We start from the raw sequence: 24,629 nt of genomic DNA, 5'->3' as shown, positions 1-24,629 counted from the left end.
GAATACCATGTTCCCTCTGTTTAGGGAGGTTTTTAATGTTTGGTGTTTTATCATGTTTTTAATATTCTGTTGGGAGCCGCCCAGAGTGGCTGGGGAAACCCAGCCAGATGGGCAGGATATAAATAAATGATTTATTATTATTATTATTATTATTGGCATTTCCCCCACTTTTTTTCCTTTTTAAAGCACTGTGTCAGTATTTTAACTTTTGTAAGTTTCCCTTCCCTCCCCCTTTTATGAAGATTACCCGCTCTGGGATCCCACAGCTAATTCTGCCCTGGTCTCCTTGCTGGCCCAAATATGACTAATTTAGCCAGTTAGCCCTGGTGATCATCTAATGTTTATTGGATGGATTTCCCCCCTAAATTGATTTTTGAATTCTGAATTTATTGTTGTTCACGTTTTATACTGTATTTTATGCTTTTTTTTGTTGCATCAATTAAGTGTTTTAAATTTGTTGTTAGCCGCCCTGAGCCTGGTTTTCTGAACCGGGAAGGGCGGGGTATAAATAAAAAAAATATTTATTTATTCTCGGTTTTGCTTTTTTATCTTTTGCAAGCCACTTTGAGCTTTCTTCTTTTTAAAAAAACAACACATAAAGCAGTGTAGGTATGCACTTTTTGAAATAAACAAATGAGGAAATAAGCAGTTGGGGCATTGCATAACTGGTCCTGCGATTCAACCTGCACGCTAACTGCTGCGATTTCTGGGGTTGCCATCTTTTTTAAAGAGTCTCCTCCAAAAGAGGACGCTGCGACGGCCATTCAAAGCAAACAGATGCGCTTTGTCTTCCATTTCACCCCTCGGAAAAAAGAGGTTGCGTCCTGGGAAAAGAGGACACATGGCAACCCCCGTCCTCCTCTCTCTCCTCGGCTTCTTTCCGCTGCGCAAGGAGGAGCCAAAAGGGCGCGGCGCCGAGAGGCAAGATCCGCCTGTTTCCTCCTCCGCGCCCCTCCTCTCCTCGGAGCCGTGCGCGCATCGTGTGCGCGCTTGGAGGAAGCTGCCCGGATTTGCAGCTGCCTGGCGTCTCGCGAGAGGAGGAGGAGGAGGCTGCCCGACGGGGCCCCCCCTCTCTCTCCGCCCGGATAAATTGCCGGCGAGGCTGGGGCGCGGCTGCGGAGCCGACGGGGCGAGAGGACCAGCTGGGCGCGCTTGACGCACACGAGGCAGCCGCTCGCTCTCCTCCAACAGGTGAGTTGCCTTTGCCCTTGGCCGAGAGGAGCCTAACCTGCGCGTCTTTGCAATGGGGGGGGGGGTGCAATAATGATGATGATGATGATGGGGGACGCGGACGCGCCTGGAGAGGCTGTGGGAGCTCAGGGCGCAAAGGAGTAAGCGGGTCTGCGCACATCCTCGCCTTGCAAAGGGACCTCGAGGGTCCAACCCAGGGCTCTCTCGCCCGACGCTGGGCTCGAACCCACGACCCTAAGAGCAAAGAGTCCCACGCTGAGCCACCACGGCGAGCGGGTGGGTAGGTGTGCCTTTGCGCTTTCTTCCTTGGCGTCTTCCTTCCTCTCCATCTTCCGTCTGTCTTCTTGAAAGCCCCGGGAATGATGCGCAGGGGCCGCAGGCAGGCAAGGCAGACCCTGTGTATGCTTACTCCGAGGTAAGACACACACACATACGAGTTGGTTGGGGCTTACTCCCAGGTAAGTGCAGGTGCAGCCTCTTTTCCCGAGGGGGGCGGGACTGCAGGGCATCTTCTTAAACCCCTTTTTCCCGTGAGGAAAGATCTCTCTTGAGGATGCAGGAGTGAGTGGAGAGGCTCTTCGGGACGGCAGCAAGGAAACGCAGGCGCTCCCCAAACGCCTCCCGATGCTTCGGGAGGTCTATAAATGTACTTTCACTTCTTGCTGGCGGATGCTGTGCTGTCACTGAACTGGAGCCATAATTGGGTGGGAAACTTTTCTGTCGGATAGGTCATCATCTTGGCGATGTAGGTGGGGGCAAAGGACAATCGGGAACAGAGCTGTGTGATAAATACAATGAAACCTAAGCAAACAGAACCGAGATAGAATCTGCTGCTTAAATAGGTTTGGTCCCATTGTTTGGAGGAGACCAAGCCTGATTGTTTTCTCTCCCTCTCTGCTAAAAGCTGCGTTCAAAGTTGCCTCAAAGCCTCTAAATTATCCCATACTTGAAGGGGCCGATAGGCAAAATTTGCGGCTGTTTCACAGGGTTCTCCATAGGAGAGGTTTAGTTGGGTTGCTTTTATTTACACTGCGTGAAATATCGTAGTTGGGATACAAAAACACTGTTGTGGGTGAGTGAGCATTTTTTAATTTGAAAAAGCTCCCTGGTTTTTTTGGAACTCATCGTCTCTGTAATACTGTTTAACCAATGCATCACCTGTACTGTCCTATATCTTTAAAAAAACTGGGTTTTGAGTTCTTGGTGGTCCTTCAAGTATTGCACTGAGACTTAAAATGAGAAGCTTGAATCCCCCTAGCATGGTGTGCTCTTTCCCTTTTGTTACCTTTCGTATGAAAAGGAATCCTGCCTGATCTTGATCAACTTAAGGGGGGCATTAAGGTTTTTTGTTTTTAAGTTGCTTTATAATCATTTCTGCAGCAGGATAAAGTTTCACGAGAACTGAAATGGAAACACATCCTGTCATTTCTGTGTTACAGAAACTCTTTAATAGTGCATACACAAATGTTTCAAACACACCCATTCAACCCCCCCTCCTAGAACTGTAGTTTATGCCTGTGTTTCCAGCACCCTTATAGTTCAAAGGATTCCTTTCTGGGAGGGGGGGAATGGGCTTTAAGTGTACGATGTGTCCTCAGCCAAGAACAGATTTCTGAATCCTGTTTGGCTTTGGCCACAGCCTGCACCAGCCATAGCTCATAATCATGGGATGATAAGAGTCATGGTCAAAATATCTGGAGGGCACGAACTCAAGGATGGCTGAGCAAGAGGAATATTCCAGAGCAACTCTGTCCTTAATAGACTAATGATGTGGTTTCATAATACAGATGGCAGTTCTGTTTGCAGAGGGAGAGTCTCACAACCAGCAGCGGAAGAAGGGGCAATTGCAATGCGTTAAGAACTTTATTGCTACAGAGGGAACAAACAGTCTCCCTTGTTCCATCTAACACAACTTTGACAGTGGATCCACATTTGGTAACTGTGGATTCAGCTTGGCTTTTCTTCACTCGTTCTTGTAACCAGAGTTTGATGCAGAGCTTTCCAAACTCTCCATGTTGGCGGCACACTTTTTAGACAGGCATCATTTTGCGACACAGTAATTCAGTTTTACTAGCAAACCGGAAGTTAAATGAACCCCTTTTCACACACCGACACATTGCAGCGGAAGCACTAACGCGTCGTGGCACACACAGTCTGGAAAGCTCTGGTTTAATGTCTACTCTGAAGGCACTGTTGTTTGTTTAGTAACTTAGTAAAGAATACTACAATACAATGCTCAGCTTCCACTTTTCAAATCCCAATTTAAACTTTTATTTCCCTAACCTAACTTGTTGCTACTACGTTTTGGCTTGGAAAGTGAGGCAAATTTTTGAACACAGGAAAAGCCAAGTGTTCCCAAGGTTATATACAAATTGGCTTTGTCAAAGCAACCCAGAACATGTCTCTGCTCAGTTCAAGCTAATCAAGCATTACTGAATAAACTAGTGAATTATAATTTAGAAATAACGGAAGATATCCAAAATAGTCGTGCTTTAAATACGCCCATTGAAATTGATACTTAGTACATCAAGTTACTTAAGCCTATTGATTTTAGCAGGTCTGTTCATGAGTATAACTCACTGGATATTGCCCACAAATTGTATTGGCTAGTCATATTTGTCCGGGGGGGGGGGGGATGATTTCAGATTTGAAGTTTCAACCTTCCATGTTGCGGCTGCAACTTGTCAAAAGGTTAGGTTTTGTTTCAAGCCTTGCATTTAACTTGTGCTTTCTCTCCCCTCCCCCAGACTCTATAAAGCATTCAAGGCCCAAACATGGCGGAAGAGAGGACTGATTCACAGCAGGTATGTTTGCACGCACCAAAAATGTCCCTGACGATTTATTCCAGAAGAAATGTGGGCTAACTGTCCTGTCTTCTGCATACACAGAATGTGGTCGCCAGGGTTGCCAACCTTCCCCTGGTGAGCTCCACCTACGACATGGTCTCCTCAGCTTACGTCACCACGAAGGACAACCATCCCTACCTGAAGTCTGTATGTGAGATGGCGGAGAAGGGCGTAAAGACCATTACTGCAGTAGCCATGACTGGCGCTCTGCCTATCATCCAAAAGCTGGAGCCACAAAGTAAGCCGCAGCTCTTGGAAACACTTTTCAGCTTGCAAAATTCTTCCAGGGGGAATAAAAAAGACCAGGTTTATTAGCAACAATAAACAGGTTCCCAAGCAGAAATGGCAGTCTGGGCATGCAAGTTGGCATTCGTTTGGAAATGGCTGTCGTTTCGTAGGCTGCACATTCAGATGTGTAGACAGCATGGTAAGGTCCAAAGTCATCTGTGATCCCTCTAGTGGAGTGCGTTGGGAACAGGCAGGATCCAGTGATCCTCAGGCATGCACCTCCAAATGGTGGAGCTGTCAGGGCTCCATCCTGGCTCCCAGGCACCTTCAGGTGGTTGCAAGGGACCAATAGCCAGGTGCCAAATGAGCCTGGCATCAGGCGAATTTTGAACACGGCCACCGAGTATAATAATCTAACACAGTGTTCGAAACTCCCATTTTTCTTGGTGCATTTTGCAACAGGGAATTTCATGAGCCATTTCTGAGCTCTGGGCGTAGTGCAATGGTACCTCAAGTTAGAAACGCCTCAGGTTACAAATGCTTCAGGTTACAAACTCAGCTAACCTGGAAGGGTTACCTCGAGTTGAGAACTTTGCCCCAGGATGAGAACGGAAATCGTGTGCCAGTGTTGCAGTGGCAGTAAGAGGCCCCATTAGCGAAAGCATGCCTCTAGTTAAAAACGGTTTCAGGTTAAGAACGGACCTGTGGAACAAATTAAGTTCAGAACTAGAGGTACCACTGTACTGTGCCTAAATTATCAGATTAAAACTGCAGAGTGGAAGGAAAGGAGGACCTTTCTCTGCCTTGCCGCTTCTAGCTACTCTCTGAAGACTGGAGAAGAGACCCTCTTAAGAACATTAGGGTGTTGGCAGGGGAAGGACTAGACCATATGAAAAATGAACATAATATTTTAGCTGCAGTACATTCATTTTCAGCTTTGTATTCTTGTTATAAAAAAGCGCACCTAGACATTCTTGTGCCCATATCCTAAGTTTAAGGTGCCATTTAGCTCCTAGTTTTCATATCTCAGCTTCTAACACTGATCTCAGGATGGTTATTCAACTACTTGGGTGCTGCTTAATTTCTCCAATGGTCAAGGATGATGGAAATTGCAGCCCAGTGACATATTCAGTTGTCAGCTTGCAAAATGCTCTGCTCAGAAGCTCCATTGCTTTTGTAGAATGCCTAAAATGTTTTCACCACGGGGAGAGTATTTTGTTTGGCTTAGTGGAAGCACACTCCCTGCAAAGAACTGCAAAGGCCTGCCTTAAATAACAGCTCATTGCGAGGCTACTAATACTTTTGCATAACTTTATAGCTGTGGCTATAAAGAAGCTTTCTGGATGAATTGGGTGCGAAGTCAAATAAGACTGTGACTTGTAAGATGCACAATGAGTCAAAAAATTCCTCCTGGCTCTAGTTTCTCACCCTTCACCCACTTCTAAGTTTTGTCTCAGCTTCCCCTTTCGCCTACTTTCTCAATGTCTCACAGTTTAGAAACTTGGCACTTTGCATTTTGCACTCCCGTGCTTGAGTGTGTCAGCTTGTTCGCGGAAACCTATTCTTGCAAAGTGGCAGAGGGCCAGGAGACCCTCTTTTATCGCTTTCTGAAGGAGCTCTGAACTTGCTAATGAGTCATTCATGATGAACTTCGTCCTTAACTTGATACACCAGAATGCTTCCTGTTTCCCAGCAGTTCAAAGAAATAAACAGCTTCTGGTTAACTTTTTAAAATTGCAAAAGCTGGCCTAACGGTCCTTTAATGTTTCCAGTTGCAGTTGCCAACAGCTACGCTTGCATAGGACTTGACAAAGTTGAGGAGAGGCTGCCAATACTTTATCAACCAACTGATAAGGTAAACTATTTAGAAGTATTTTAATGTGGCTTTTTCTCTCTCGCTGGTTCGAAGCAGAGTTACACATGAACTGGGAAAACGGTGCCAACTATAGCTGGGGGCAATGGGGGGGGGGACTTCAGTGCAGGAAGCAAATGAAGTAGCCCCGAGGTACGCAGGATGGTATGACTTACTTGGGATACCTGCCCAGTGTTTAATCTACGAACGCAAAAGTCCCCTGCTTTAGGTATCTGTTGAGTTCAAAGCCCTCTCCTGCAGGGCTTTCTCATTCACGTCTTTGAAGGAAAAGGTCTCGTATATCTATAGGTTGCTCACTGGACACTTAGGGTGGTATCCAGTGCTAGTCCTGCTCAGAGTAGACTCACTGAAATGAAGGGACTTAAGTTAGTTATTGCCATTAATTTTAGTGGGTTTACAGAGTAGGACTGACCAGTGGTGTTGCGTCTTTTGCTGGCGCCCGGGGCACTGCTCTGCTTGCCTCTCCAAATCATTCGCCTGGGGCTATGCTGCCCCTGGCCCTCTCCATGCTACGGCCCTAGGACTACCAATATTATTACTTATTACTTACTTATTGAATTTATATACCACCCTATACCTGGAGGTATTGTTCACAGAACAAAACCAAAATATAAAACCACAAAATATATCATCAAAAGAAAAACAATAACCCCCCCGTGCAAAAAAAACCACCAAACATTTTAAAAGGGCATCAGGTGTCAATCAAATCAACCAAAGGCCTGGTTAAAAATGGAGCTTAAAGGTGTATCAGGAAGGCACCAGGCAAACTTCCCTGGGGAGAGTGTTTCACAGACAGGGAGCCACTGCAGAGAAGGCCCCGCTCTCGTGTTGCCACCCTCCAGACCTCTCGAGGAGGAGGCGCACAAAGGAGGTCCTCACCCATGTGGCATTCTGTTTTGTCAAGTAAAAGCCCAGTGTTACAGCTCCTTTGAAGACTCTAGGCATTGGGGACACATTCCTCCAAAGTCTGCATGGCGTACACAAAGCGATCCAGAATCTAAGCTGGTTGCATTGTCAAAACTCAGGTTTATATTTGTTCTCTCCCCTCCCCCCCAAAAAAAACAGCAAGCAGGAAGCAAGCTTTTTTATTGGCTTACTGATCTTGTTTTTTTGGGAAGCCATCAGGTTATGTAATGGGCAAGATTCTGTCTTGTTTTATGCTTGGTGGGGGGCTATGGAAACTCATGAGGAACTTGCAAGTGTGTCCCAGCACGCCGCTCGTTCATAATAAAACTGTATTTTTAAACTCTGGCTGAATGTGATGGGCAAACTGGGCCCATGTGCTTTATGCTGAATGAGTTGTGTCACTCCTTGCGTCTTGCATTCAGCTAGCAGTGAAGAATCTGCAACCACTTTTTCTAGGTTGTCGCTAACGCAATGGATGTGGTTGTTGGTGCGAGGGATGTCGTCGCAACTACCGTGACTGGTGCCAAGGATACTGTTGCACAAACCATTAACGGAGTTGTTGACAAGACAAAAGGAGCCGTCCAGGACAGTGTGGAGTTGACCCGGTCAGTGGTCAGTGGCAGCATCAACACCGTTCTGGGAAGCCGGGTGCTGCGTCTGGTGACCAGTGGGGTGGACACTGCCCTCAGCAGATCAGAGACCCTTGTAGACCAGTATCTCCCACTGACGGAAGAAGAACTAGGTAAGTTCTCCTAGAACAGTGGTTCTCAACCTGTGGGTCCCCAAATGTTGTTGGACTACAACTCCCATCATCCCTGAGCTCTGGCCTTGCTAGCTAGGGGTGATGGGAGTTGTAGTCCAACAACATCTGGGGATCTACAGAAAGGCTGTCCTAGAACATGGGTAGGCAAACTAAGGCCCGGGGGTCGGATCCGGCCCAATCGTCTTCTAAATCCGGCCCACAGACAGTCCGGGAATCAGTGTGTTTTTACATGAGTAGAATGTGTCCTTTTATTTAAAATGCATCTCTGCGTTATTTGTGGGGCATAGGAATTCGTTCAATTCTCCCCCCCCCCATATAGTCTGGCCCCCCACAAGGTCTGAGGGACAGTAGACCCTGCTGAAAAAGTTTGCTGACCCCTGTCCTTGAAGGTCCAGTCCGCCAGGTTACATACCTTGTTATGAAGATTGTGCTATTTTTCGTAAATAGAAACAAGGGGGAGATACACTTGCCGAAGTTCATTGGTTATGAAGCCAATGAAATGTGATGCTATCGTGTATTACTGTATTTTTCGCTCTGCAAGACGCACCAGACCACAAGACGCACTTAGTTTTTGGAGGAGGAAAACAAGAAAAAAATATTCTGATCACCACCCCAGAAGCCAGAACAGCAAGAGGGATCACTGTGCAGCGAAAGCAGCGATCCCTCTCACTGTTCTGGCTTCTGGGATAGCTGCGCAGCCTGCATTCGCTCCATAAGACACATTTCCCCTTACTTTTTAGGAGGGAAAAAGTGAGTCTTATAGAGCAGAAAATACGGTATTTTTCAAGAACAAGGAAAACATAGTTTGTGGGTAGAACTGGGCCACTTGATGATCATTTGACCATGCGGTTGGTTTATGACTGCAAACTTTGTAACATGGCTTAAGATTAGTCAGCCCAACACACTCAATCGCGGCGACTCTCTAGGTTTGATAGAAGGCTTCACATTCAAAGCTCTTCCCTGGGAAAGTCGCCAGCTCTCTTACCTTGAATGTCTCACCATCAGACCAAAAACACCTTGCAAAGTTGCCTTGGGAGAATTTGTCTCTCTTGGCTATAGGCAACAGACTCTCAAGAAGCGAGGGAGAAAGAGAGGAAGCGGTTGTTAACTTTCCTAATTGCAAGCTTGATGGCATTAACATGCCGCGGTTACAGTTGGAATGGTTTGCTCTTTTGATTCTGCAGAGAAAGAAGCTACGAAAATGGAAGGATTTGAAGTTGGAGTTCAGAAGCCAAGTTACTACGTTAGACTAGGGTCTTTGTCTTCAAAGGTCCGATCCCGTGCCTACCAGCAGGCCTTAATCAAGGTTCGAGATGCTAAGCTCAGAAGCCAAGAGACAATCTCTCAACTTAACTCCACTGTCAATCTGGTAAGTGAGTTCTGGGCTCTAACTTCAGATTTTTGCAAAGGGTTTCAGTCAACCTTTGGGACTCACAGTGCATGTATCAGTGGATGGTAGTCCACTCTACCTTTTTAATAATATTTTAATCCTGTGTTCTTGTGGGTTGGCCTCGAGTTTTAAAGTTTGCAGGGCTAGCATTAAGGTAATACACAGCTCAGTGTTTTACTAGGCAGCCTTCATACATCCATGGACACAATAAGAATATTTTCTTAACATCAAATTGTTGAAACAATAGGTCTAAAAAACACTGTAGTGGCATTTGATGGGCTCTTCTTGTTGTTTAGTCGTTTTATTGTGTCCGACTCTTCGTGACCCCATGGACCAGAGCACGCCAGGCACTCCTGTCTTCCACTGCCTCCCGCAGTTTGGTCAAACTTATGTTGGTAGCTTTGAGAACACTGTCCAACCATCTCCTCCTCTGTCGTCCCCTTCTCCTTGTGCCCTCCATCTTTCCCAACATCAGGGTCTTTTCCAGGGAGTCTTCTCTTCTCATAAGGTGGCCAAAGTATTGGAGCCTTAGGGCAGGGTAATCTGAAGGGGGAAATGTTAGGCTTTATTTAAACAAATAAAGAATTCTTCAAAATGATATGTAGTGTGCCAGCAACTGCAGCAAAGGAGAGGAATTGGTGAAAACAGAGGCTCTATTGTGCAAGAATACACAGTTACATTTTGGGGCCCAAGTAGATATCTTTCATTAATACGAGATCCATATAGCGCTGTGAAATTACAACTTCCTAATTCTTTTTCAGAGGGTTTGTTGGAGGGTTTAACAATCCCCAGTGGAGTTTTTAAAGGAGATATCAGAGCCAACCTTGTACAAACATGTTTGATACCTGAATGAATAATAATAATAAATAAATTGTCCAGTAGCACCTTAGAGACCAACTAAGTTTGCTACTGGACAGTTTTTTAATCTATTTATTTCGACTGCCGTCAGACCAACACGGCTACCTACCTGAATCTTGTTTGATAACTGTTGGCAGAACAAAGATTGCTTTAGCTGCAAAAGCACTCCCAAGAACGATCTGAGTTTCCTGGGAGAAAGATTCGCAGAAATCAGTGGCTACTCCTGAGCAGACATGTGCAGGATTGCACCGTTGAAGAGTACTTCCAAAAAGTTGAACGTGCAAGTATTTTGTATTCCAGATTGAATATGCCAGAAAGAATATGAATAGTGCCAACCAGAAACTCCAAGATGCCCAACAAAAGCTGTATAATTCCTGGGTGGAATGGAGGAAAAACACAGGCCAAAATGAGGAAGATGACTCCCGCAGTGCTGAGGTAGGTTGCTGAGTGAGCATTGGGCAGATGCGTCAGGTTAATACTGTATTTTTCGCTCTATAAGACGCACCAGACCACAAGATGCACCTAGTTTTGGAGGAGGAAAACAAGAAAAAAAATATTCTGAATCTCAGAAGCCAGAACATCAAGAGGGATCACTGCGCAGTGAAAACAGCAATCCCTCTTGCTGTTCTGGCTTCTGGGATAACTGTGCAGCCTGCATTCGCTCCATAAGATGCACGCACACTTCCCCTTACTTTTTAGGAGGCAAAAAGTGAGTGAGTCTTACAGAGCAAAAAATACGGTATTCTGCAGCCTTTTAAATATGTTTGCAGGAAGAGGGCTCGCTGTTTGGTTGTTTTTGTTTTAACTATTTACTTGTGTTTTTTATTGTATTCAATTTTATGAAGAATATTACGAGTTAAAGTACTGTAAAAAAAAGGAAAGAAAATACATAACCATTTTAAAAGGTAGAGGAAAACAACACTATGACAGCAAAATATAATTAAGATCACAGAACTATATAACACATGTGCAAATTACTGATATTGCAGTTTCCCTCAAATATACACGGATTCAGGGGTTGATATGGTTCCGATAAATGCACTCCAAATATCATTTAATTTGTCCATACATAATGTTTGTATGAAGGCGATCCATTCATGAGTTGCAATGCCATCTATCCATTGATCGAAAGGCTATTTTCTTTTTTTGTCTTCCCACTGTATTAGTATCATATATATTTTCGCAGATATAAAGGGCAAGGTTGCAACCAAAACAATTCCCTTGCCCAGTTGCTGCTGCAGTCTACAGCTGGCCATACTGAAAGTTCTTTATCAAGGTTAAGAGTATTAACCTTTTGACCCAAATAATTACAGCAGTGATAAGGCTGCTGTCCAGGACTCAAGCGAAGGCTCAAACTTAGCTCTTGCTACTACTGGGTATTAGCCACAGCGGAAATACAGGAAGCTTGTAAAGGAAAGGGAAAAGATGTGAATGAGTAAGGTGGCTTCTCACAGCACACTCTTTCCCACGCCTACAAATATCTTTGTAGCAAGCATGGGGGTAAAGCTATCTGGCAAATAGGATATAACTGAAGGACCACTTGACAGATCTGTTATTGGTGGGAGGCCAGGAAAGAGAAATGCTTTTCGCTTTCCAGGTCAAGGGGTTTGATTAGGTTGCAAGTCCCAGCCAAAGTTAGGATCCCTAGGGTGTGGAGAAACATTGGTCAGTGCGTATGAGCATTCATTTAGGTCTTATGGCAGTGTCTCAGCCAGTGTTAGAAACTCAGATATATAAGCTTAAGCGCCAAATGGCTCCTTAAATCAGGACTAGTCACCAAAACAGAATGCCTAGTGGCCATTTTGGGGGCCAGGCGGTTCGAATGCCTTATTTTTCAATTCCTGAAATTCATTTTGATTGGGCAGTGAACATGTAACGGAATTATACAGGATGCATTGTGAAAACAACCAAGATCCATGGTTCCCCAGGTATGCACCTCCAAATGGTGGAGACATCAGGTGCCATCTTGGCACCCGGGCATCTTCACTTGGTCGTGGGTGGCCGATAGCCAGGTGCCAAATGTGCCTGGTGAATTTTGAGCACGGGTCCCAGCTTCGTTCCATACTTCAGTCATACCTTGGAAGTTGAACGGAATCTGTTCCAGAAGCCCGTTTGATTTACAAAATGTTCAGAGACCAAATCGCGGGTTCTGATGGCACGTTGGACGTTCGGATTCCAAAGAACGTTTGCAAACCGGAACACTCACTTCTGGGTTTGTGGCGTTCGGGATCCAAGGTGCGACTGTACCCCCGCATTGGAAGTTCAAGTTATTGTTGTGTAGGGCATAGCTGTCAACTTTTCCCTTTTTTAAAGGGAAATTCCCTTATTCCGAATAGGATTCCTCACAAGAAAAGGGAAAAGTTGACAGCTATGGTCTAGGGTGGTGGCTGTAGAATATTGGGGTTATTTTTTAAGCTAACAGAAAACATGGAGCCCGTTTCCAATGTCTCTGTGTTTTGCTTTTGTTTCCAGTACATTGAATCACGCACACTAACGATTGCACGGAACCTGACCCAGCAGCTTCAAACCACCTGTGTCACCCTGGTGTCAAGTATACAGGGTTTGCCCCAGAATATCCAAGGCCAGGTTCACCACGTGGGGGAGATGGCGGGCGAGGTCTACCGGAACTTCCGCTCGGCGTCTTCCTTCCAGGAAGTGTCCGACAACCTCATCACCACCAGCAAAGGGCAGCTGAAGAAAATGAAGGAATCGCTGGACGACGTGATGGATTACCTGGTGAACAACACGCCCCTCAACTGGCTGGTAGGTCCCTTTTACCCGCAATTGGCTGGCTCTGAGAATGCTGGGCACAGAGGTGACGGGGAGAAAAAGACCAGCCAGGAGGACAAACAGCCTGAACGCAACACAGAATAAATGGCAGTGTGACAAAACATACACACACATGCGTGTAGCTTGACTAACAAGGTGGCTGAGCTGTGGTAGCTGCAGTGTAACCTGCTGGGGGGCAGGGGAGAGAAATTTAATCCCTGCTGCGCTTTCTCTGACAAAAAAAAGCAAAATAAGATTTCTGCGCTCCCGAGTTGAGTTCCCAGTGTTTGGGTTCGAAGTTGTGAAAGATGCAAAGTGCCTTAAAAGACTTCTGAGCCTCAGCAGATTGCATTGGAGAAAAGCCCTTGTTTAGCTACCTATATATTACAAAGCTCCATCTTGCCTCTCAGTTAAAGTGGCCTTTAAAAGGAGCTTACTGCTATTCTGTTAATATACGCGGGGGCAAAAAAAAAAAGAGCAAAAGCAAACCCCTTTATTGAAAATCTGTAAAGCTTCTGGCAGCATAATTACATTTTATTATTCAGCTTTCCTTTGAAAACTGCTCACTGTACCCTTGTATACTTATCATTCCTTCCATTTGCCTTAAAGCAACTTGTTCTAGGACCTAAAAAAAACCAAAAAACAAGCCTTGATAAACTTTTTCCACTCCTTGCGTGGAGTTGGACTAGACTTGCCAGAATAACTTGTCTGTTGCAACACCTCACGTTCGTCCTTCATTTTTAAATATGAGACGTTGTACTACTCAGTAACTCCACTTAAGCTACTATTGAGCACTGTGCGCTAAATGAGATTCATGCTGTTTGTACATGGGTGTTTTTAGCCTGTCCTTTTGTAGTGCCTTGCCTTGTAATTTCACATGTATGCTTAGTAATAAATGCTTCAGCAGCCGGAGTCTGGTGTCTCTTGGATTGTGTAAAGTGTATTGAGGATGCAAAACAAACGTTGTGACTCAATTACCGTTGAGCTGTGGGTCTGTTTAAAATGGGTTGAATGCAAATTGCTGAATCAGCACCAAGCATAACATGTAAACAGATGGGCCAGGTGTTGCTGCTGTATTTATTTTCTACCTATGACTCCTCATCCAGCTCTCTGGATACTTGCGGTTTCTTAAGCTTCTACCATCCCAGCTTTTGCTTGTAGCTTGCTTTTCTGGGTCGGGGCTCTTGAATCGGTGGGTTGTGGCTTGAATCGATAGGCTGTTATGATGTATACTATGCCAAAGGAGGCCAAACCACCTGTCTCTCGTAGCACAGACATTCTGCAGTCTTGATGGCCCTTCAGATTTTACAACAGGTCCTAGGAAGCTGAACCACAACAAACTGTTGAGAACATCAGCGAATGACCTGGAGATATTTCTGGTTCCTCCTGCTCTGCTTGTTCTTGCATTTGATGCTTAAACTCAAACAAAAATAAGTTTGCTCTGCTGTCCAGGTATCCTGCTGCGCTAACAGTTACATGACAAAGTACACACAGGTCAATATGTTAATAGTTTTTGTTGTGACGTGGGGTTTGTGATTTCAGCTCTCTTGACATAATATGATGGAGACAGTTCTCTAGTAACACTTCTTTATTAAAGCAACAAGACTGAGACCTGAGGAGGGGAGAGCTACATTTATAGGGACAGGGAACTAGCTAGAAAGGATACATTTTGGAGGGAACAATATCAGGCAATCACAGTCCTGCCTTTTGGAGGAAACCAATAAGACAGAGGATCCAAATACAGCAGCTTAAATGAACCAATAGTAGCTGTACCCTCTGGAACCAAAAGGCAGTTACTTTACCCTAATGCAAATACAGACAATAATAATGCAGATATAAAATCCTTTGACTCAATACACAACACCTTTGTCCATGCAGGGAAAACATTTAGCGCACGGGATGCCCTGAGACTTCCACCTGTGTAGAATCAGCACCGATGAGGACTTAAGCGTTCTGCCAACGTTGCTGGGGTAGAATTAAGCAGCAGGCCCACTCGAATCACATTTCATTGCCAATAATTCCCCTAGTCTAAAAGTGCCCTCTAAAAAATTGGCTTTAAAATTGAACCATGCCAAACACCATTGATCTATAATGCATGCTTTGTTGTGTTGGTTTCTTTGAACACAGTTTTTGGTTGGTGTTGTCTAGTTGCATCGGCAGAAGAGTGTGAACATTTTGTTGCACTGGTGGGTGGGATTCAACTAACTAGTCCTATTAGCCGAAGCCCTGCTCAAGGACTTCTGCTTGTGCAAAGGGGCTTCCCCTCCTCTCTAACCCCTATGCCCCTCTGCCCCCCCCCCCCCCGAATAGCATGCAAGGGAAGCAGAGGAGAGATTGTTTCATCTGGCAAACTGAAATGCTTGTGCAGATGGTGCAGTCGACACAGCAGAGTGTTGAATTTCTCCCCAATTGTTTATCCTGGTCCAACTGCCCTGGGTGCCAATTGGTTTCCAAGCCCAATTCAAAGTGCTGGTTTTGACCTATAAAGCCTTAAAAGGCTCAGGACTACCTCAAGGACTGCCTCTCTCCATATGAACGTACCCGGACCCTGAGATCATCTTCTGAGGCCCTCCTTTGTGTGCCTTCTCCTCGAGAGGTTTGGAGGGTGGCAACAGGGGAACGGGGCCTTCTCTGCAGTGGCTCCCCATCTGTGGAATGCTCTCCCCAGGGAGATTTGCCTGGTGCCTTTATTATATACCTTCAGGCGCCAGGCAAAAACCTTCCTCTTTAACCAGACCTTTGGCTGATTGACATACAATGCACTTTTAAAATGTGTTGTGCGGGGGGCAGGAATAATTGGGTTGTTACTGCTTTTATTTTTATTATGTATTTTGTGTTTTTTATATTGTGATTTTTTGTTGTGAGCTGCCCTGAGACCTGCGGTGGTAAACAAATTTGAATAATAACAACAACCACCTTGGCTTACTAAGGACAAGCAATAATTCATGTATGGACTGGTTTTAGCCATGGTTTAAAGATCATGGATAGGCTGTGGGATCTCTCACATCCATGGATATTCTCCTTCCTTTCAGGCTGTGGAATTTTCCCTCTATACAATTCTGGTGTTGCGTAAGCATTGTTCATCTGCATTAAAACCAATTGCATGTGCTTCTAATAATAATAATAATTTTTTATTTGTATCCCGCCCTCCCCAGCCGAGCTCAGAGAGGCTAACATCATAAAAATGAACACAATAAGCATAAAAACACATTAATTAATTAAAATACATCTTAAAATTCAGACAAGTTAAAATCCAGGCAGGTGGCAGTTATCAGGGGGCAATTGAGAGTGGTTAATAATTGCCAGGACCAACTGTTTTCCATTGATCATACAAGGACCTGTGAATGGGTTGGGGGCCTCCTTCGGGCTTGTTTTATACAAAGGAAAGTAAGCTCACATGCAATTTGAATGGGGCTGATGAGTCCCACAAAAACCTGGGAGGGTCCCACATTGTCTACCCCTGCTTTAAAGAATGACATGAAGATAATTATTCGTTTTCTGCACAGGTGAATAATGTGTTACATAGCAACAGAAGAACCAGGGTACTTGCATTTTGCCGTTGCTTGGTACATATGTGTATGTTCCACTAGCATTCAAGACAAACATAAGTACAATCCTATTCACGGCAATAGCTCAGTTGTACAGGATCTTCTTTGCAAGCAGAACGTCACAAACTCGATGCCTTGCAGCTCCAGTGTTCGAAATTCACCAGGCGCATTTTGCACCTCTGGCTATTGGTCGCTTGTAACCAAATTAAGGTGCCTGACATCTCCACCATCTGGAGGTGCATGCCTGGGGATCTGGACTGTTTTCACACACTAGCAACACATCCTGTAGAATTCTACCCCTTATATTTTATCTGCAAAATCAGGATGAATTTCAGGAAACCAAAATGCATCATCTCTGCAGCCTGAGCAGGAGCCGAAAACAACGTTATAGTGAATTGTTGTAGCTTGTCTTCGCTTCCCCCACCCCAATGCCCTGCTCACAGTTGTGAAGAATAGCCCTACATGATGAGTGGCCCGTGTCACCATTAAGAAAAAGAGGTTGGAATAGGCCAATATATATGTGGACTGTCCCTGAGTCAAGTGACTTTTCTTCTTTTAAGTTCTCAAAACTCTTAACTTGGCTCAAGGTAGTCCTTTGAACTAGCCAGATGCTTAACTGAGAATCAGTCACAGTCAGCCCATCTTTTGAAAAACAAGACTTTAACCCCATCTTGCCCCCAAATAGCAACTAGACATTCCGTTTTGGAGACTGCAACCTAGCGTATATATCCTGAGTTTTGAACCCTCTGCAGCTCTAGGTAGGGCAATTGCCCGCCTGTGTAGACAAAATGGAACTAGATTTTTCTTCCTTGGTGTAAGATGAAGCCTCATGTTCCTACTTAGAGGTTTCGCTGTGTTCAGTGGTGCTTATGCCCTGGAAAGTGTGTGTAGGATTGTAGCCTTATCTACGTAAGGTGCTCGCAACAGGTTACGGAAGAGTAGGCAACTTGACCTTGAATCCAGTCTGCTGCTGAAATAGGTACAGAATAGGCTAGGACAAAAAACTCCCTGCTGCCTTATTCTCAGAGTTTCAAAGCAAATGGTAGCAGGGAGACCAGCATAGCAGCAGACATAGTCAGCATACTACTTTTGTGTCCACGGTCTTAAAATAATAGGCAGCTGATCCTGCCTATGCTTACTCTGAAGTTCCACTAATTTACAGTGGGGCTTACTCCCAAGGGAACACAGAGGCATTGCCGCTTTAGGCCTGAATGAGCCCCTTGACTTTAATTATTTTGAAACTAATTCATTCTCAATCGAATTATTTCTGGTTTGCATGAGTCAGTTTACCCTAACTATCCTGTGGGTGTAAACCACTGAGCCTCTTGGGCTTACCGATTGGAAGGCTGGCGGTTCAAATCCTTGTGACGGGGTGAGCTCCCGTTGCTCTTCCCAGCTCCTGCCCACCTAGCAGTTCGAAAGCACACCAGTGCAAGTAAATAAATAGGTACCACTGCAGCGGGAAGGTAAACGGTGTTTCTGTGTGCTATGGTTTCCGTCACGGTGTCCCATTGTGCCAGAAGTGGTTTAGTCCTGCTGGCCACATGACCCAGAAAGCTGTCTGTGGACAAACGCTGGCTCCCTCAGCCTGAAAGTGAGATGAGCGCCGCAACCCCAGAGTCGCCTTTGACTGGACTTAACCATCCAGGGGTCCTTTCCCTTTCCCTAACTGTTTCAGAGATGAAATCAAGCCATGTAGTCACGCTGTTGCTTTAGAAACAAGAGATTTGGAAGAGAACCTTATCTAAACTATGACAGTCGGTTAAAGTAAAGTGGGCATGCGCTGAGGGAAACTGATTCACACGTACACTACAGTTTAGTACATACCGGATCTCACTTCTCGTATCAGAGACCAGCTTAGGAGAAGACTTACGGCAGGGATGTAAGCTGTGGGAGGAAGGAAAGATTTCTCTCCAGATTGTTGGTCTAGGGATAGGACTCGTGCTTTCAGTGACAAAGGCCTTGAGTTCAATTCCCAGACAAACCCACCCAACAGGAAGAAGAGGGTTGAGCCCTTAATTGCTAGCCATAACTAGAGTGCATGATTTGCATGTAGAATATCCCAGGTAAAAACTCTCAAATCTTAGTGCTGGCCGGGAAAGACTTCCTGTCTGAAATCCCAGAGTGGTATTCAAGTGAGTTTTACACAGTGTAGACCTGTTAAAATTAATGGGGCTGACTCAGAGCAAAATAATACTTCATTTATAAATCGCGCATCTGGCTGGGTTGCCCAAGCCACTCTAGGTGGCTTCCAAGACATAAAAACATAATAAAACATCAAACATTAATAGGAACAATCTGATCCAATTTAAAAGTCACAATAACTTTAAAATAAACAACTTATATCAAACAAAGCAGCATACAACAATCTATCAGAATCTAATTGTTCTTGCTGAGTCGTTTAGTCATGTCTGACTCTTCGTGACCCCATGGACCAGAGCACGCCAGGCACTCCTGTCTTCCACTGCCTCCTGCAGTTCAGTCAAACTCATGCTGGTAGCTTCCAGAACACTGTCTAACCATCTCGTCCTCTGTCGTCCCCTTCTCCTTGTGCCCTCCGTCTTTCCCAACATCAGGGTCTTTTCCAGGGAGTCTTCTCTTATGAGGTGGCCAAAGTATTGGAGCCTCAGCTTCAGGATCTGTCCTTCCAGTGAGCACTCAGGGCTGATTTCCTTAAGAATGGAGAGGTTTGATCTTCTTGCAGTCCATGGGACTCTCAAGAGTCTCCTCCAGCACCAGAATTCAAAAGCATTGATTCTTCGGCGATCAGCCTTCTTTATGGTCCAGTTCTCACTTCCATACATCACTACTGGGAAAACCATAGCTTGAACTATACGGATCTTTGTCGGTAAGGTGATGTCTCTGCTTTTTAAGATGCTGTCTAGGTTTGTCATCGCTTTTCTTCCAAGAAGCAGGCATCAATAGTAAACAGTAAAATTAAGCATGAGCAAATAATAATTAAACAGTTCAACCACAATAAAGAATTACCAATCTGTAATCAATAAAAGTAACAGCAAATCACAGTGCATAAAACACCACAAAACATACAAAACCATGTAAAAGGATCAAATTGAGAAACTAAGAAGCACGACTTCTAAAACTATTTTTTAAAAAATATCCCTGAACTCCTCTCTTTCCAGCTGCTGTTGCTGCTGCTGCTGCTGTTCTCAAAGTCATAGTCTGGGAAAGGCTAAGTTGGGCAAGGCAGGTGGAAACACTATTGCCTGATGAGGAACAGAAAGTGTCTCTCCCCTCACAGTTCTTCTGGAGCAGCTCTCTTGTGAAGGTTTCCAGGGTTGGAGGGTGGGGCAAAGCAGGTGTTCATTAATTTCAGTGAGCATGCTCTGAATAAAATATAGCTGAATAGCACCTCTGGAGACCCACCATCAGTCAGTGTAGTCAGTTCAGACTTGGGTGGGTCAGTGGTCTGACATGATATAGGACAGCTTCCTATCAGCATTCAAAATTTGGCAGGTGCATTTGGGTGGTGCTGTGGGTTAAACCACAGAACCTAGGACTTGCCGATCAGAAGGTCGGCAGTTCGAATCCCCGCAACGGGGTGAGCTCCCGTTACTCGGTCCCTGCTCTTGCCAACCTAGCTGTTCGAAAGCACGTCAAAGTGCAAGTAGATAAATAGGTACCGCTCCGGCAGGAAGGTAAACAGCGTTTCTGTGTGCTGCTCTAGTTCGCCAGAAGCGGCTTAGTTATGCTGGCCACATGACCCGGAAGCTGTACGTCGGCTCCCTCGGCCAATAAAGCGAGATGAGCGCCGCAACCCCAGAGTCGGCCACGACTGGACCTAATGGTCAGGAGTCCCTTTACCCTTTACCTTATGGGCCACTTGCGACCGAGTGAAAATGCCTGGGCTCCATGATGGTGCCTGACATCTCCCCCATCTGGAAGTGCCTGCCTGGGAATCCTTGGATCTTGAATGTTTTCTTTTTCTTTTCTTTTTTAAAAAAATAACGCCTTTATTTATTTAAAATACAATCATACATTACAACGGAGTTAAACATGAAAATGAAAAAGAAAAGAGATAAAAAAGAAAAGCACAAGAAAGAAAGAAAGAAAGAAAGAAAGAAAGAAAGAAAGAAAGAAAGAAAGAAAGAAAGAAAGACAAAAAAAGAAGAATTGGCAATAGCAAAAAAAAAATCAGTTAGAAAAGCCAATCATTTATACAGCATCATATCTTATCCAATAAAGACTTCTGAGAAAAACCTCCAATCATTTTCATTGGCCTTTTCATATTGTCTTGATTTTATCACAGTTTATTTTATGACTTTTTCTATATATTCCTCTAAGATGTTTATTCCATTTGTTTATTATACACAAGTATCATTCAATTCTGCTAGGATAATATTTTTACAATATAATCTTATATACTCCTTGAATAATTTCCATTCTCTGTATGTTTTTTGATTCGGGGCTCCCCTGACTTTTCCAGTCAGCTTTGCTAATTGAAAATACTTGATCATGAGTGTTTGCCAATCTATTATTGTTGGTGTTGTTTCACACTTCCAACTTCTGGCTATGAGTATTCTTGCAGCCGTGATTGAGTACATAAACAGTGGTCTTGTGTTTTGCTTGATTTCTATTGGCAATATTCGGATCTTGAATGTTTTCAAACACCAGCAACACATCCTGTACAATTCTATCCATTATATTTTACCTGCACAATCAGCATGAATTTCAGGAACCAGAAAGTCATATTGAAAAATAGGACTTTTGAGCCGTCTGGCCCCAAAATGGCAACTAGGCATTCTGTTTTGGCGACTGTAACTCTGATTGAAGGAGCCATTTGGCGCCTAGCTTACATAACTGAGTTTCTACCACTGCTTCCTACATTAAAATAACACAATTTGGATAAATGGTTGGTTTAAAATCTTTGGGTCTCCTTTTATTTCTCACTATGAAACCTACACCAGAGAAAGAGGCATTTCCCCACATGAATTAATTGTGAACTTTTTAAATGATAAGACAATATTATTTCATTTCACATGTGATACACTATGTTTTTGTCAATATAGTACTGAAATGGGAGGAAATTTTGCTGGCCTGTTCTCCTCAGTTTGAGTCCTAGGTCCTTAACGCTTTGGGAAATGTTGAAAATGTTGCCTTCAAATTTATTTGAGTTTCTTCCTCTGCAGGTTCCGGATTTTGCTATCACAGACTTGTCTTCAGAATCGGATGAGATACCAGATATCTTGGCTTTGGATGAAGAAGGGCAGCAAGATTATTCGCGTGCAAATGGTCCCATCACCACAGGCCAAAGAGCTGAATAAACACAGAGCACAAAAAACCAAAAACTAATACTTTTGACTGAATAAATATATGTTCATACCCATTTCCCCCCCCAACCCCTTTTCCCCCTCCTGCTTTTTGGAGTGGAGTTACTTAGCTCTTGGGGAGTATCGGAATTGTTTGTATCACTTTTGCTTCATTTAGATCGATCAAAACTCTGACCTTGTGAACAAATATTATGGAACACACATTAGCGTAACCTATTAGCATGGAGGAGTGGACTGCTCTTGTCGTCCGTGTCAGATAAATGTATTCAACTGGTCAACAATTTAAGACTGCATCACAGTTTGGACAGCAGTAGCTTCTGAAACCACATCTCTGCTGCTTTGACATGGAATCCTGTCTGAAAGAAGATTTGCCGATTTCAATTTCCGTTCCTCTGTAAATACTTCTGTGTTTCTCCATCAACATCTTTACCTACCAGGAAGAAAAAATGCAACCATTTCTCATCTCTTTCTGTTTCGCTGTGATGCATCTGCATGACTCCGTACCAAATGTTTAAACAGGTGCCCTTTGAGTTCAAATGCAATGGATGAGCTCAGTGCTCCTTGCTTTTCTAAGATTATGATGCTCCAGCAAATTGCAACTCATGTTCTCAGTCAGGTGATAAACCTGTGCCTGGGCTGCACCATTTTAGACTATGGGAGAAAGACCAAATGCTCTTCCATACAAAGCAAATCTTTGCATGTAGAAATCTTAGCACATCACAGATAAAGTTGAACTAGGACCGTCCTTCCTGATACCTAATTTTGTTTTTCTGTGGAAGAGCAGTCATGCAGCCAGAAGTGGTACAGCCCAGGGACAGTAAGAATTAGGCTTTGCAGTAGGGGAACACGTGTTCCTTTCCAATGTTTTGGACCACATCTCCCATCATCCCTTTCCATTGGCCAGGCTGGTTGAGGCCGATGGGAGCTGGGAGTCGCAGGTTTTGCCATCACTGCTTCAGAACGTCTGAAGTTTAACCAGGACAATACTCTAGAGCAGTGGTGGCCAAACTTGGCCCTTCAGCTGTTTTTGGACTACAATTCTCATCATCCCTAGCCAACAGGACCAGTGGTCATGGATGATGGGAATTATAGTCCCAAAACAGCTGGAGGGCCAAGCTTGGCCACCACTGCTCTCGAGTAAAACAGAGCCAAACACAGGTTCAAGAGATGCAAACTTGGAAACTTCTGACAGGGTTCAAAAAAGGGAAAGACGTGTAGTGAAAAATGGGGCAGAAAATACGAACGAGATGGAGAAAGCTAGCCCTGAAGCGATGTTCCTGCGCAATCCACAATTGTTTTAGCAGGGTTTGTATAGTGTCCAGTGGTTTGCCGTCAAACAGATCCGGTATTTCTTGACGCAAATCGGAAGAGTCAGAGGAAGCTCAAAACAAACTAGAAATGCAGAATCAGACGAACTTAACGAAATGCTACGACGTGTTTTGGTTCAGACACACCTTTAATATCGCTGGCAGTTTTGGGTTTCCCCCCGTTTTTTAATTATGGGATTACGAGGGTTTCCTATGGTGCTAATTTTTATAGGTTAGGTCCGCAGATCTGAATTAAAGAGATAATTTGATGCTCTCTTTAGCATGAAGTGGACAACTCCCACCCCACTCTTCAGTTATGCATTATAAGAGATAACATGGAAGTTTTAAGCACTAGTCACTGAAATGCCTTGGAAATAAAGTTTAAAACTGTATAATCTGATGGCTGCTGATGTTTTGCTTCTCCTTTTTGTTGCTTTCTATATACCTCCAAACCTTAGAATTTAATGATTATTTGAAGTTGCTGTAGCTGCAACTGGAAAAAACCAACCTTTTCTGAGATACAGGGTTATCACATTTTGATGGGATCATAAGAATATGATTTTTTACGCTGTCTTACGTCTGTGACTAAGTTGAGTTATATAAAAAAGCACACAAGATCACCACTGATCCCACAGTCAGATGACTTCCATGAAAAATAAAATTTGCATCTACTACTTTTAGTTCTGCTTAAGATACTTTTTAAAAAACACACACCAAAGAAGTAATTGTTGCTTTTGTAAGGGTGTGACTGAGTCGGCAAAAACCGTTCAAATGTCGTTATTAACAAGTTAACCAAACCTTGAAGGCCATTAACTCCTCTCAGAAAACAAAGTGATAACACAACACGCTTCTTTTAAGAACTAAATAACCATTATCCTTGAAATATTTTTCACACTTAAAAAAAAAAAAAGCATGCAGCCTAGCTCTACCACAAGACCTTTGGGTGCCTGGAAAAGTATCTAAATAAAATACATGCCCCTTCCCAAATAATAAAATAATTGACTGTTTACTGCTCTATAATGCCTACCCTCCAACATTCCTCAGATGAAAATAAGGACGTTGTTTACTCCCACCCCCAACAGATCCTCCTTGATCTCCCATTTTGTCCCCCTCGCTCCCCACAGGGTCTTTTCAGTGCTGGCTCCGACCTGGTGGAATGCTCTGTCCCATGAGACCAGGGCCCTTCGGGATTTAACCTCCTTCAGTCAGGCCTGTAAGACAGAGCTATTCCACCTGGCCTTTAATTTGAATTCAGCCTGATCTTTTATTTCCCTTCTCTTCCCTCCCCCTCCCCTTTTATGAAGATTACCCGCTCTGAGACCCCACAGCTAATTCTCCCCTGGTCTCCTCGCTGGCCCAAACAGGACTAATTTAGCCAGCTAGCCCTGGTGATCATCTACTGTTTATTGGATGGATTTCCCTCCTAAATTGATTTTTTACTTTATTGTTATTCATGTTTTATACCGTATTTTATGCTGTTTTTTGTAGCATCAATTAAGTGTTTTAAATTTGTTGTTAGCTGCCCTGAGCCCGGTTTTCTGAACCGGGAAGGGCGGGGTATAAATATGTTGTTGTTGTTGTTGTTGTTGTTATTATTTCCACCACCAGTACCCCAATGGGACGCAGCACATATCCCCTCCATCCTGAGAAAGCCAGCGTGGA

At 44.2% G+C, this 24,629-nt stretch overlaps 1 protein-coding gene across 2 annotated transcripts; it reads left to right on the top strand.

The window, feature by feature from the left end:
- Positions 1 to 968: 968 nt before the first annotated feature.
- Positions 969 to 23,362, top strand: PLIN2 (perilipin 2). Of its 2 annotated transcripts, XR_014559373.1 has the most exons (10): positions 992 to 1,191; positions 3,939 to 3,995; positions 4,080 to 4,275; positions 6,038 to 6,120; positions 7,501 to 7,786; positions 8,992 to 9,176; positions 10,356 to 10,490; positions 12,528 to 12,818; positions 21,520 to 22,683; positions 22,819 to 23,362. XR_014559373.1 is itself a non-coding variant. In XM_083719365.1 (9 exons), the coding sequence occupies exons 2-9, from the start codon at positions 3,966 to 3,968 to the stop codon at positions 21,652 to 21,654; spliced, it is 1,341 nt and encodes a 446-aa protein (XP_083575491.1). In that variant the 5' UTR covers positions 969 to 1,191; positions 3,939 to 3,965; the 3' UTR covers positions 21,655 to 23,362. The 2 variants fall into 2 exon arrangements, 1 of the variants encoding a protein (XP_083575491.1); XM_083719365.1 differs by having other exon boundaries at positions 969 to 1,191; positions 21,520 to 23,362.
- The last annotated feature ends 1,267 nt before the right edge of the window (positions 23,363 to 24,629 follow it).

Source organism: Podarcis gaigeae (assembly GCF_964106915.1).
Source record: "Podarcis gaigeae genome assembly, chromosome: 17".
NCBI classification, from domain to species: Eukaryota; Metazoa; Chordata; class Lepidosauria; order Squamata; family Lacertidae; genus Podarcis; species Podarcis gaigeae.
Note: the sequence above shows the minus strand (reverse complement) of the source record. Positions and strands in the feature narration are given on the sequence as shown.

Excerpts from the sequence above, each read along its gene's own strand:
- PLIN2 (XM_083719365.1), top strand. The coding sequence starts at position 3,966 with ATGGCGGAAGAGAGGACTGATTCACAGCAG. Across the intron at positions 4,276-6,037 it reads CCAAAAGCTGGAGCCACAAA|TTGCAGTTGCCAACAGCTAC; the intron begins GTAAGCCGCAGC and ends TAATGTTTCCAG. Across the intron at positions 12,819-21,519 it reads ACACGCCCCTCAACTGGCTG|GTTCCGGATTTTGCTATCAC; the intron begins GTAGGTCCCTTT and ends CTTCCTCTGCAG.